Source organism: Leptosomus discolor, chromosome 2 (assembly GCF_034619465.1).
Source record: "Leptosomus discolor isolate bLepDis1 chromosome 2, bLepDis1.hap2, whole genome shotgun sequence".
NCBI classification, from domain to species: Eukaryota; Metazoa; Chordata; class Aves; order Leptosomiformes; family Leptosomidae; genus Leptosomus; species Leptosomus discolor.
In genome coordinates this window covers 5,783,349-5,797,545 of record NC_141392.1, presented here as the reverse complement: position 1 = coordinate 5,797,545, position 14,197 = coordinate 5,783,349, and the positions used below count along the sequence as shown (strand labels likewise).

At 43.3% G+C, this 14,197-nt stretch overlaps 1 protein-coding gene across 2 annotated transcripts in view; it reads left to right on the top strand.

Moving 5' to 3' along the window:
- The window catches only part of TTC7A (tetratricopeptide repeat domain 7A), a 171,858-nt gene that overhangs the window by 62,984 nt on the left and 94,677 nt on the right, over positions 1-14,197 (top strand). Inside the window, exons 12-15 of one of the 2 annotated variants that reach the window (XM_086460562.1) lie at positions 4,418-4,535; positions 7,191-7,223; positions 9,774-9,831; positions 13,173-13,245. In XM_086460562.1, the coding sequence (XP_086316688.1) occupies positions 4,418-4,535; positions 7,191-7,223; positions 9,774-9,831; positions 13,173-13,245 (282 nt within the window). The remainder of the gene's footprint in view (positions 1-4,417; positions 4,536-7,190; positions 7,224-9,773; positions 9,832-13,172; positions 13,246-14,197) is intronic. The other variant, XM_086460563.1, reaches the window with a different exon arrangement.

Here is a 14,197-nt window from a genome sequence, read left to right as displayed (position 1 = left end):
CGATAGGCCAGTGGGCAGCACCTGCTGTTCCCCACTCCCTTGTCAGTATGCCCCTGGGCTTGGCTCGAGCACACACCAAAACCTGCACTCAAATAACAAGGGTGGCTAGAACAGCCACTCTCTGTTTCAGAGAAAACATCCCTCGGGGTTACACAGCTAACAACTGTTCCTTTTCCATCAAAGATGATGGAGGGGGTGTAAAGGGAGAAAAAAAACCCCACCAACCCCACAGTATTACAGTCTTACTGGTGTCAGCTCACAGTTTCGCAATCTGTCTTTCTCCAGGTGCCAGGTGTGTGCTTGTTTATGGTGTGGTGGAGAGGTTGCTTAGCTAGTGCTTCTAGGTGCCTCCTGACAGTTTATTCAACTTGAGTTTAAAATACAAGAAGTTCCTTTTAGGTTGGTTTTCCCCCACATCTGTTTTCTGAGCTTTCTTCCATGCAGGTCTCGGAGGCAGGGAACCTCCCCCTGCAACCTGTGGTGCTGCCCTTCTCTTCAATAGCTATTTGTGTAAACTATGCAGAAGAGTGTAAGAACAGCCAGGGCCAAATCGGAGGTATATCTGCGTGGCTTTGAGATGTTATTTTTTGGTTGCTTCTGAGAGAGTAACAAGTAGTGATTCTAAGGAAACTGAATTCAAGCTGTTACCAAAGAAATATCTTTTAGATGCTGTTGGGAGCTGCCGTTGGTGCTGCTAGTGACCAGGTAACAGCAGTACACTGTGTATTTCCTAGTCACGAAGTGATGCTGCACCATGCCTCCCCTAAGGGGAGGACTTGTGGCATCCTATGGCTTAGAGCTGACTAGCAAAGGCCTGTAAGTTGCAACAAGAAATTTTGGTCCGTGTCCTTGCCTTCCCAATGCAGTGTTGTGTCGAGACTGGAGTCCTCCTCTGAAGTGAACGAACCATTTAGGTTTCCTTCATGTTGAGGCTAGCCCCTGGCTGTGCAGTAGGAGTAGGAATGGACATCTTGATTCTCCTGATAAGCTCTCTGCCACTTAGCTCACTTCTGCATACTTCAAGCTCACAGCTTCTGGGAGTCCCACAGGGTAAGACTTCACATACCTGGCGCCACATGGGGAGAGGAGAAAGGGGGAGCAGCTCCTGCTGCTTCAGGTCACGTGGCAGCATGCATGATCTGCAGCTGGGAATGGCTGTATCTGGTGGGACAGAGGGATTGATGCCTCATTTGGAGGTCTTCCCCTCCTCCCTTTCCCATCACTCCAGCACAGAGTGGAGACATCTCATATGCTTAAGGACCCCCCTGGACAACTTTACTGGCAGATCACAGCTCAGGCTCACTACTGGTCACTTATTCAGGTGTATGGGGAGGGCAATCTGGTAGTCCTTTAGTTGGTAGCCCCAAGTATGCCCCAAGGGGGCTAATCCTGTATAAGTTAGTAGTTTCTATAGTCATAGTTGACTAGGCAGTCAGCAGACTGATGCACTGAAGAGTTGAAACCTCACAGTGGGTGACATGAGTTAAAGATTTGGCTTTTCACGCTTGCCCAGAGTGATTGAAGAGTAGGAGAATGGGATAAGAGGGGGCAGATGGCAGCCACAGCAGGGCTAGCAGGCAAAGTGGTCAAGGGCTGTAAGAAAGAAAAGTAAATGCTTTCATAAACAGAACCAGCTGTGCTGGAGTTTGCAGAACCACGCGTTTTCAAAGGAGCCTTCAGCTGACCCAAGTTTGCATTCGTGAGGATCTTTGTGGCTGGTCAAAGTGCCATTAATGTTTATATGAATAAATGTTTACAAGAATGTTTGTGCTAGAAGTGTTTTTTCAGCCATTCTGAAAAGTTATGTTTTTAATTACTCATAAAATATTCATCTGACACTCACAGGTGGTCCTGAATAACTGGCAGGCAAGAAAGCTGAATGGTGTGCTGCTGATTTATACAGCATAGGCCATCAGTCAGAGACTCGAAGCACCATCAGGTGACCATTCAGCAAAACAATGGAGCAAAATCTCTCCAATTTTAAATGTCTCCACTTCAGCTCCAAACCTTTCATTTAATCTTTTTTCCTACACTCTACCTACCTCTACCCTTGTTCACTAGTCATTAGAATTCCTTGTGTAGCTCTTTTCTTGATCTAATGGAGACTTCTTGGACAAAAGTGTGTGTGGGGAGAAGAGGAGAAACAATGAAGAAAAAGAGTGAGAATATAGCTGTTTGTGGTGGCAAAAGAGGTGCATAATTAATTTTCTGGCTGCAGAGTTTTCATGTCTTGCTTAAAAGTTCCTGAGAGCTGAAGAATTCAGTTATTGTTTCATGGGAAGGGTTTTTTTGTTGGGGTGGGGTTTTTTTGTGTGAGGCAAGTCATGGGACATTTTTTTCTCCATTGTCCTAGGCTCTGGTGCAGAACACACTTCAGCGTGTGGCAGGAAAGTTGGTAGGGCTACTGACAGGATTAAGAAATATCCTGGAACAAAACTCAGTCTTCCTGATATGATCAGAGTTTAAAGGCTCTCATGTGAGCATCACTGAAGTCAGTAGGACTGTTTCCAGTGTTTTTAGTAGACTTTGGATTATGGCATTAAAGCCAGTCCTTGCAATTTGGTTGGTAGCCCCAAGTATGCCCCAGGGGGGTATTCCTGTTTCAGTTTGTACTTTCCAGATTCATAGTTGACTAGGCAATCAGCAAGACTGTAATGCTTTCATAGTGCTTTCAGGGAAGAGTTTGATGATAAAGTAGAAGTTGGTCATTGGGCTGACTGATCTGAGGTTTCAGAAATTTGGGAACTATTGGCCTACATCTGGTTTGAATCGTGCGGCCTCAGGGAGCTGTACAAGTGACGAAAAGACCCAAGCAGTGGAGATTGCTTCTTCACTTGCTCTTTTCAGCCTTTCTTCATGCTTACATTAACAGTATTTTTTTTTCCTGTGTTTGATATAATCTAATGAATACCAGCTCCTTTGTTTATGAAGCTGTTAGCTAATGTTGTCACCTGAATGTCTTCGAGTGACATAACTAGGAGACACACTGACAGGATGGTATATCAAGTCAAGTAGGTTCTGTTCGTAGGTAGCATATTAACAGATCACTGCAGAAGGGGAGTTTCTGGTCTGCTGGTATGTTTTGATTCCATTTCATTACGGGTAACTCCTTTTAAGGAGCTATGAGGTGCTGAGGTCTTGACGGAGCCAAATATTAAGAAAGTGCATTTCAGTTACGTCTGTAGTACTTGAGTCTAAACCAGTTGGTATTCAAAGAAAAATATATTTCCTCAAAATTAAACAACCTCATCCCAGAAAGTCATGTAATAAAAGTTTCCAAAAGGAGGATTTTTCAGATAGTGTAATGGTGTCTGGTTCTTGGTTAGGGGTGACTGATGATGGTTGACAGGATCTGCAGACTATCTTGAACAGAAATGAGGTCTTCCTGTAGGCTCTGTGTCTTTCAACCTTTACTTTTGGCTTTTGCCTGTACCTCTCCAACCTACACCTTTCCAGATGTGTACAGTCTACACATCTTAGTCTTTCCTACTTACAATGGGTGAGTGACGTTAATGACAGTTTAAGGTTAGAAATGAGGAACACTCTATTCTGTAATAATTTTAAACAAAAAATAATTTGAATATTTTTTCATTAACTCAGATTTTAAAGAGACTAAAGCTTTATGTTTTCATTAGACTTGGATCTGTGTGATCAGCTGGAAAGGAAGGTTTGGGGGAGCAGTCTGTACTATAGTAGAAAAGACCAACTTACATATTTCACCATTTTGGAGGCTGATCTAAGACGTCATGACTGCTTTCTCTTCCCATTACAATCTGTAATATAAAATGCGTTTTCAAGGAAATCGTGTCTTTGCAAAAGATGCAAAATGTGGCTAATGCAGCATGAGCTGCTGAGGTAGTGTGGTGTTTCAGATCAAAATTCGTGTCCTGAATTTGCTGCTGTCTTCTTGTGGCAGCAGAACTGCGAGCAGCAGCTGAACTCAGATTGCAGTGAAGGGCTTTTTTGGTTTACTCTCCTAATGTTTCAAAAGGAAGTAAAATTTGCTAAGGTTTAAAAACATTGTACAGCAAAACTAGGTGGCCTTTCTTTGAAGGAAGAAACTTGTTAGACCTTTCGGTGTACTGCTAGGATATAAGTAGTCAGTTGGTCCAATGTTTGTATTTAAGGTTGTGTGATTGAAGCACGCCTGAAGGGAAATATAAAAATAAGTTAGTGTCCTTCTTTAACCTTGAGGTGGATGCTTAAAGCAAACCCAAAACTTCTCAAAACTGTGCACGTGTACCAATGTCTGCTAATCTGAGCTCTTATATCCTCCTTTCTATGAGTGTTTGCTATGATCACTGAAAGCCCTTGTGTGAATGGCTCTCAGATCGCTTACAGGTAAGTCTAATGCAATAATCCTGTTGAAGCAAGTATAGAGGAAATGGCTGAAAGTCTTAACCTGCCTCTTTTGCAGCTGGAAGAAGGAGAACACTTTGCTAAAATGGTGATAGACCTGGGTGAGGATGCTGGAGAGTCCCTAGCAAAGGGTTACCTGGCACTGGGTCTGACATACAGTCTTCAAGCTACTGATGGTGAGTTATGCTGTTTGTCAAGTGTGTTGTATGGAGAGCATCTGTTCAAAGTCTTCAGTGTAAACAATGGAAATGTATTAGAAACTCCGCTTTTAGCGTAACTGGATATGAAAAACAATCAGATTGCAAGACAAATGGGGACTGTTTGCTTGCTCAGTGAACTGTCTTCTGTGGTAATAAAAGTGAAGTTTTTAGGCAAAGGAAGAAATGCAAATCATTGTTTACAAGGTGATAATCTGACTGTAGCCAGCAATGCATGGTGTGCTTTACTTGAATATTTGTAATGCATTTCTTTCACTTATTTACACAACAAAAAGTCAAACTTTCCATCTATTTTCATACTTTTGTCACCCACTTGTAAAGAAATACAGTCCAAGAACTGGAGTCAGAAATGCCTGACTTCAATTCCTGGTGTGATACTGATTCCCCACAGAGATTCAGCCTCTCTGTGATGTAGTTTCTTTCTCTGCTTAGAAGTAAACAAGACAAAAATATCTATCTCACTGGCTTGTGTGGATGTTGACAGAGACCACTGAATGTAAGAAGTATTTTATTTTAATGCTGCTGCTTGCGTTTTGAAGGACTAGACGATGGGCTTCTGCAGATTTGGCGCTAGGTAGCCAGAAGGGCTTCAGATCCCAGTGTTTGGGAGAATTCTAGCTCTGACCTTCCTCAGGCTTGCAGGTGGGAACAGTCTTTGTTTCTTCTACAACTTCTAACGTAGGTAGGCGGCCTTCTAACATAGTTTCTTTGAATAATGGCTGAGCTAGTGTGTCTCCTAATCAGTTTGGCAGTCCTGCCCACATGCAAGCAATGGCTTTTCTGTCAGATGAGTCTCATAGAAACAAACCAACTTCTTCCAGCAAATGAACCTGAAACAAAGCTAAAATGATTGTATGGTGTCATGGATGTATGCTGCCCTTGCAAGTTACACTAGAGTTCTGCAAGGCATGTGTATGAGGAAGTGGCTTGTGCTCTTCAATAGTGGAAATTGGTGTGTTTTTTCAGCAGCCGTATCTGATGAGCTGCTCTGAGAACTGCTTTCCAACATGGAGGCTGACAGGCACTGTAGCTTACTTCAGTTCTCTGTTTCTCTGCCTCAGAATAGTTCGCCCTAGAAAGTTTGTGTCAAGAAACGCATGTCCTTCCTAGTCTGAACTTTCTCATATATATATATATTTTATTTTTTTTAAGTTTATTAAACCTTAAGTTCTGCTTAACAGCCTAGCTTTTCAGGTCATTTTGCCTACATTTTGTTTAAACTGTCCCTATAGCTATAAAGCTATACAAGATCCCAGAGACTATTTTCAGAGATAGAAGGCTTTCTGTGTTAGATCTACTTGTTAGCCTCAGTATGGAAAGAAGGTGGTTTCTAAAGAATGGAGTTGCAGAGGCTTGTGCTGTACTCTGGTTCTAAAAATACTTTGGTGCAGCAAAATGTGAGTTGGAAATTTTTCTTCTGGAAGAGAAGTCTTCTCTGAGTTTTCAAGAGATTAGCTCAGATGTTGTAGTAAGTGTCCTTTTTAATGTAAAAGAAACAATCTTTACAACAATTGCCTTGGATATTTTTTTCCAGATTATCATCTGATTTATGTTGTGAAACAGTGGAACATCTGCCTTCTCCTCGTATCTCTAGCCTTTAAGTCAATAGGGCCAGTCACTCAGTTATTTAGGGAAATGAAGAGTATGTTTCCATCTTTCAGGTTATATTTTAATAAAATAGATTAAGTCCTTCAAAAGCATACTTATGGTGATCATGAATATGGAAGAGCATTTTACTAGAAGATGTCAAATTTGCAGTAACAAGACATTTTTCATTAGCATCGTTAAAAAATAGCTTATCACAGTGAGGAAGCAAGAGTAGACATGCTGAAAGGAAGATAGCAACTCCCCTAAGTAATCCTACCTCATACTGTTAATCTTGTTTATCATTTTGTTTATACCAGTTCACAGTGACATATGCAGACACACAGCCAAACATCTATATATGATTTCCATAACTTTCCGCTTGAGCTGACTTTCAGTGAGTCAGCATTTTCGAGGCTAGCTAAGTGTTTCAGAAACATTTGATCAATTGCCTTATAAAGCTTACAGCATTATATCAAGATGCCTTCCATCCAAGGTTAGACTTTGTTATTTAATATATCCTTTTAGCAAATATTTCTCCTCTTGTGTGACAAAGGCACTGAGGAATTGAATTAAAGGCATTTCTTTGTGACCTGCAACAAGCACTTGCTGAGAAGCGGAGTCAGAAGAGAGAATCCTACTGAATGACAATTCGAAGAACTTGTGGGAGCATTTGATTAAAAAGTCACTCTACAACTATCAGATTTACTCCTGGATGAAATAAGACTTCCTGAAACTTACACTGCGTAGCAGTATATGTAGCTTCCTTGTTCTTAATGTCTAATTACATGTTTCTTGAAGTAAGTGTCATTGAAGTAGCTGAAAGATGTGTGCTCAGAGGAAGTCATTGCCACTTTTGCCTCACTCTTAGAAGCACAGATCTCTTGTTCATACAGAATGTCCATCTGTTGCTATGCTAAATTTTCTGCAGATCTGTTCCCAATGGGTCAATGTCAACAGCAAACCTTTCTTTTCCTCTCGTAGTTCCAGTTTTGGCATAAGATGTATTGTCAACTCTGTCTCCCTTAGGTTTGGTGAAGAATCTACTGCAGACAGGGGAAGGTGAGATGAATTTAACAAAGGCTAAAGAGGAAAGACCAGGTTGAGAATGCATTGTGAAATAAAAGTGCTGCTATTCTCTAATATCACCACCTCACATCTTGTGAAATCTTTGTAGGTTTAACAGACCCTCGCTCTTTAAGAGTCGAAAGAGTGTGCTCTATCTCTGTTTTCTTTTAGAATTTTGGTAAAAGGCCGCAGATCAGGGATTGAATGGGGAAACTTTTTCCTGTCAGCCTTTGTGGATGTTATAAATAATCAGTATATTGACAGCACTGGTTAATGTTTAAAATAAAAAGTTAGATATTGCTTTTTAGTGAACAAACCCTTTGCTTCTGGAGATAATAGTCAACACATGCAATCTTTAATTGTAATTCTGGTGCTAAAACTGTACACTTTGCTGTATTAGGTTTCTTAACACAAGGGAATATTTTTTTTTTTTACCCCATTGATACTTGCGAAAGGGTGCGTGTGCCGTTGATGTTTTAGTTTGCATCAGAAACATATTTTTGAAGTCCATCTCTCTCTCATCTCCACTACTTATGTTGTGATTCATATAATGGAACAGTTTTGCACAATACAAACTGAATTCTTTCGCATAACTAATGTGCTACATAAATAGACCTGATTATGCTGCAGCTGCTAATGGGTGTTCAGTCTGTGGGACAAGACTGGAACTAGGCCACTGTGCCCGTGTGTGTTGTGTTGATGCTGATCCTCAGCATTAAGTGTTTCACTCCATGCATTCATACCTATTGTGCTGTACCTGGTTGCTGATACAGAACTTGCCCTCCTCTGTTCTCAAATGTGACTTTAGAGTTTCGTATTTAGGTACCAAGATGTTGTTGAAGATCCTGTTGACTTTTGGTAAGGCTTAAGCTCCTTTAAAAACCCAGAGTGCTTTAGAAAATAAATCTTGGGGTCCTGAGTTGGCATTTGCAAAAGTACTGTGTCTTACAGGAATAACTCTGAAGTTTCGGAAACTTAAAACTCCCCTGTGCTCTCTGCCTTACTGTGGTCAGACTGCTTTGCAGGTTGTAGTAACCTAAGTGTAAGTGTAATGGGTTCGTGTGGCAAGGTTTTGGTGGTGGAGGGACTTAGAGGGGTGGCTTCTGTGAGAAGCTGCTAGACGTTTCCCCTATGTCCGATACAGCCAGTGCCAGCTGGCTCCAAGATGGACCCACTGATGGCCCAGGCCGAGCCCGTCAGCGACAGTGGTAGTGCCTCTGTGAGAGGAAAAGGAAAGCTATCGGGCAGGAGCAATTGCATCCAGAGAGAGGAGTGAGGATGTGGGAGAGAAACAACTCTGCAGACGCCAAGGTCAGTGAAGAAGGAGGGGGAGCGGGTCCTCCAGGCGCCAGGGCAGAGATTCCCCTGCAAGCTGTGGAGAAGGCCATGGTGAGGTGGACTGTCCCTGTGCAGCCTTTGGAAGTTAATGGTGGAGCAGATATCTGCCTACACTGCAAAGAGGACCCCACGCCACAGTAGGTGGATGCCAGAAGGCGGCCATGGCCCTGTGAGAAGCCCATGCTGGAGTAGGCTTCTGCCAGGACCTGCAGACCCACGGAGTCAGAGGACTCCCATACTGGAGCAGGTTTGCTGACAGGGCTTGTGACCACACGGGAGACCCACTGTTCCTGAAGGACTGCACCCCGTGGAGAACCCCACGCCAGAGCAGATGGATGCCTGAAGGGGGCTGTAGCCCCAAAAGAATCCCCCAGTGGAGCAGTGTCCTACCAGGACCTGTGGAGAGAGAGGAGTCCACGCTGGGAGCAGGTTTGCTGGCAGGACTTGTGACCCCACGGGGGACCTAAGCTGGAGCAGCCTGTTGCACCCCGTGGAAGGGAGCCACGCTGGAGCAGTTCAGGAAGAACTGTAGCCTGTGGGAAGGACTCACGTTGGAGAAGTCGTGACTGAGGTCGTGAAGGTCCCCACGGGAGGGACCCCACGCTGGAGCAGGGGAAGAGTCAAGTAATTAGAGGCACCGAGGAGAGCATTAGCGGCTAATGCCACACCTGAAGTAGCCTAAAACTCTGCTGTGGTCTCAGGGGAGGTGGTGTGGTGTCAAAGGTTTTGTCACAGAGCTGTAAACTTGGCTCCTGGTGTTCTGTGTTCAACCTGCAACACCTTCCTACATGAATACGGTGGTGGAGACAGTCTGTATCCGAGTCAGAATATGCTTCTAGTTACTGCTTTTAGCATATACACCAACCTGGCAGAGGGCCTGTTATGCTCTTAGTATCTAGTTAGCATATGTCCCTTCTCCTCCCAGACCCCTTCAGTGGCGTATGTCAATAAAAAGTGCTTCAGCATTTCAGAAAATGGAGTTGGAAGAGTTTTAATAAGGACGAAATTGAGAATTCAGGTTAAAATAATGGGTTTGTGCTGTCCTGTAAAAACAAAATGGCATGTTTTCCAGGTATGAACGCACACACCACCGGATTTCCATAGTTTTTATGCTCCCAGTTTGAAATACTCTGTGCATGTGTAACTATTTATTTAACCTGAAATGCTGAATTCAACTCTTAAATGGTACTGTATCTTGTCCTACAGCTACTCTGAAGGGCACTCAGGACGAATTGAACAAGAAAGCGCTTCAGACTTTGGAGAGGTGAGTAGGAATCTTGCGGATGCTTGCATTGTGTGTTTCTTTGGATGAATTCAGAATAAATGTTGGTTTTAATGTTTTTGGTTTTCTTCTGCGTAAGGTTTCCTTGCCTGAAAGTTTAAAAAACAGTTCAGCAATAGTCTATCAAAACCATTCCTGTGATGATGGCTAAATGCAGTGATCATTTGGTTGAATATCCAAGGTGAGAGCACCTGTTCTGCCACTAAACAGAAATAACCTTAGCCCTAAATTAGCTGCAGTGAAATCCACAGTGCTGGGAGATGCAGCTTGCTCATGTGATGCCAGCAGGCAAATGTGGAAAGCTAGTTTTGTCTCCGTGCCCGTGTGAAGCAGGCTTAAACTCCTGTTTTCCCTCATGGTGGGAAGGTACCTTCACACCAGGTGTAGGCTGCTGTGGAGTGACCTGGCATCAGTGCACTTACCAGGGAGGGGAGAACTGCTGCCCTAATGAGTGTTTACTTGAGCTGTTGTATGAAAAGGGCGCTACGGAGCTCGCGGCAAAAAGCAGTCACCGCTCGCCTGTTCTTCACCGCTGTATTTTGCAGGGGAGTCTGATCCAATGGCTCTGCCCTCAAATTGTGAATTGAACTGCTCTGCAGCTACAGTTACCTCAAGTCAAACTGCTTGTGTTAGAAACCCTTTTTGTCAGTTCTGTTGCGATGGAGAGGTGAGGTGTGAGCTTCCTGACTCTAGCCCTAAGTTACATCACCCAAAATAACACTAGGCGATGTTTGGGCAGTTAACATTGTAAATGTAGACGCCTGCTGACTTTGGATGGCAACTAAATGGAAGCTTATGTGGTCTAAGTCTTGGGCTGAAGTATCTAATTCTGGGTTTGGTGTGGTCGTAAATACATTACAAAAGTGAAGAAAATTTGAGTTCTCTGATATCTCAAAGTACAGGTGTAGCAGGTTGAACATGTTACTGGATCTTAGCTGTTTTTCTGATGCTGAGCAAGGAGGAGTCTAGCATGTTTGTCTTGCACGGGTTTTGCACTGGTTGCAAGAGCATGTAGTAAGCTGAAACCACAGATGTAATTCTGGATATTTACCCTACAGAGATCTGAAAGAAAAATTTTTAAAAGCCATTTATTTGGTCACTTTTTAGATCAGAAGTCTGCTTTTAAGTTGCACTAGTTCCTGGACTCCAATGTAATACTTTCACTGCTGCCCAATTTTGATGTAATTGCAGTGCTTCAGTGCTTTTAAACTGCATTTGTTTTTATCCTTTGACCTTTCCCACTGGCTGTGGCTTGTTTTCATGGTATCTTAACTATAGCTAGGAAGCAGGCAAGCTTCTAGCCAAACATTAGGTACTCAAACTTCAGGCAATAGGGATGTTGTGATAGTGAGCTGGTTACTAGCGCCTTGCTAAATGCTTGAGTTTGGTTTCTTTCCTTTTTCTCTCTTTCACCTGTTTTTAAAGTATATGTCGGATCTCTTAGGCCATGGTTTGGCATGCAGCCATCTTTATAAGTGGCCTTTTCAGCTGGAAGATTGGATCAAATGTTTTCATAATACTTTTTGAGGAAACCGAACAGTAAAGTAACAACCCTTGTTTCTTTCCAAAGGCACTGTTCATTTCTTCTTCCATACACCCATGTGAAATTTCCCCTGTTATTTATTGTTGGAGAGGGTACTGAAGGTTCCACAGGAGCTGCTTGTTAAAGAGGCAGCTCACCCTGCTCCAACAGCTTAGGGCAAAGCTGGGTTCTATCTGTAGAGTCTTGATGTTTAGTTTGGGGTTGGATTTCTTGGGTTTTGTTGTTGGTTTTTGGTTGGTTGTTTGGTTTTTTAAGTGGGGGGAGAAATTAGTAACTTGCCCGTACTAACTGCACCTTGATGTCTTTGGCATTGCTTCAGAATCCTTGAGTGCTACCTTGACTTGCAGAGCTACATGACCCATTCAGTTCATACTAATTAATTTGTTCTAGAGCCATTAATTGTAAAAATCTGCTCCAAGAGCTGCTTGTTCACAGGCCAAGATGGCATTAGAGAGGTGGCTGCCATTAAAAGTGTGTGGTTTGTTTCCTGCAGTAATTATTTGATTTTTGTTTGTTTGTTTATTATTAGCAAATGAATAGTTTTGGCAGGGTTTTCAAACACCGGCCTTGTCAGCCTGTTGTTTCTCCCTCGTAAGAACATTAATCATGTTCACTTTGGGCAGGGCAATGCAGGTACAGGCTTCCCCGGTGTCCTGGAACGCAGCCCGGAAAGAGGTCAAGAACGTTGGTTGGCTATGAGGGCCCTTCCTCCTCCCCATCTCTCCCATGTGAAATGACTTCCCTGTGCCACAGAGCTAGGAGTGAGCTCTGTGGGTCAGGAACGTGATAATCCACTGGTCCCTGGGCTGGGCTGCCAGCATGGCATGAGCCAGTGCTCCACGTTGCTCCTAGGTTAGGTTCCCAAAACACTTACCTTCACGTTGCCTTGGTTAATGGCTTCCCCACAGGCCAGCAAGCTCAGACTGCAGTTTCATGCTTAGCATAGTCTGGGAGGGGCAGCTCTGCCCTGGTTGTCCATCCCTGTTCCCTGCCTTGCACAAGCCTGTGTGAAGGGCCTCTATATCTGGTTCTAGAGACCCTGCAGCCTTCACTAGCCAAGGGATCACCACACTGTTGCCTGCTGTGGACTATAAGGTGATATCTAAGATGCCCAAGCTTGAAAAGTAAGGGCCTTGGTTTTGGTCCAAGCTCAGCTCCTGCCATCAAATCCTCATTCTTCCCCCAGTGTCTTTCCTTTCCAAATTAGGAGTCTACTGTCAGCGATTAGGCTAGGAGCTGCAGGGTGGACGATGTTTTGTGTGTTTGAGCACCAGCTCACGTCATGGGCTCCTGATGTTTAGTCCTCTACATGCTCATAGTCATAATAATAGCAGAAACAATTACTACTTTTTCAGTGCTTACCTAACTCTCTCCTATTGTCAGAAAAGTGGCAATATAGGAACAAGTTGGACAGCTATCTCCCTTACTTAAATTACCTAAAATAATGCTTTAATGAGTTTGTCATGAGTTCCAAGCTACTTTCTCCATATCGGTTATCCAAGTTGCAAAACATTAAGTGGCCTTTAATGAAGGAGCATGTAAGTTGTATAACATCCTGGCAGGTGTTTCTCATATTTGTTCCTGTGAGCCTGACTTAGCCCAGCCAGGATTGATCTGCTTTTAGTTTAGTTTCAGTGTGCTCCCCCCATTGCTGGAGTAGTTTTCTGCAGGAGAGGGCTGGGTTTTGTTTTGTGCTTGTGGGTGACTCGTGGTGAAGGAGTTCTGCAAAGTACAATCTAACAGTCACTTTTCTTTTTGTATTGTGTGGTCATCCTTAAAGAGCACGTGACTTGGCCCCAGAAGATCATCAGATCATCCTCTACCTATCACTGCAGCTGGCTCTTGTCAGACAGGTATGTGCGATAATTGTCAACCACTGAGTCAGGAGAAGGTGGGAGAAGGACAATCCAACTGGACAAAACCCAGACTTGCTAAACAGGGATTCTTCCTTCCTACATTGTAATTGATAACAAGCAGTCAGAATATGTTCAAGGTATTTTTTGATTATTATTTTCTAAATAGTAATTCTGTAGTGCGTGGAATGACCTTCCCTAGGGCATGCCTTCGGCTCTAACTCCTGAGCAGTGCTGTTCCCACTGGGAGCAACCTTGTCCGTGTAGGACGAGTGGGGTGTGTTTATTCCTGTTCCCTGGGTATCATGCTGTGTCCTGCTGCAGGCTGCTCCAACGGCTCTCTCGTTACTGCCTGGTTCTGTATCATGACAGATCGCACGCTCTCTGTGCTGGGGATTGCTTTATTCCATACTTGGGCACATTCGGCGTTAGGCTTTGACGGGTGCTGGAGCTCTGCAGCAAGTGGGATTAGTTGGCATTTGAATGCTGCTGCAGGTGTTAACTCATAAAAATTAAGCTGATCAGAAAATACACTGCACTACCTTTCAGAAAAAACATTTGGACTGTGCTTTATTTTTCTGTCCCTTCTTTTTATAGTCGGGATGTGTTTTATTCCTTTGTCCCTTCTTTTTAAAAGCCGAAGTCTTTATTGGAGCAGCCCCTGTTTTTTAAATGCTTCTCTAGCTAGATTTGAAATTTCATCATCATAATTTTCTTCTTTGGCAGGCTTTCTGCTTGCTGCAGTTTCCTCTCCTTAGTCTTCACTACAACTCTAACAGTTGGATTCTTCTTACTTTCCCGAGCTAATTAGGGGAGCTGTGTGTTCGTTAGGTTAAACTAATTGTTCCAAGAGAGCACACTGTTGATAATGTCACTTTTGTAACCCTTTCATAATGAGAGCAGTGTGTAGTGAGGAAGCCTGCAATAAGAAATTATAATTAAAATGGCTTAT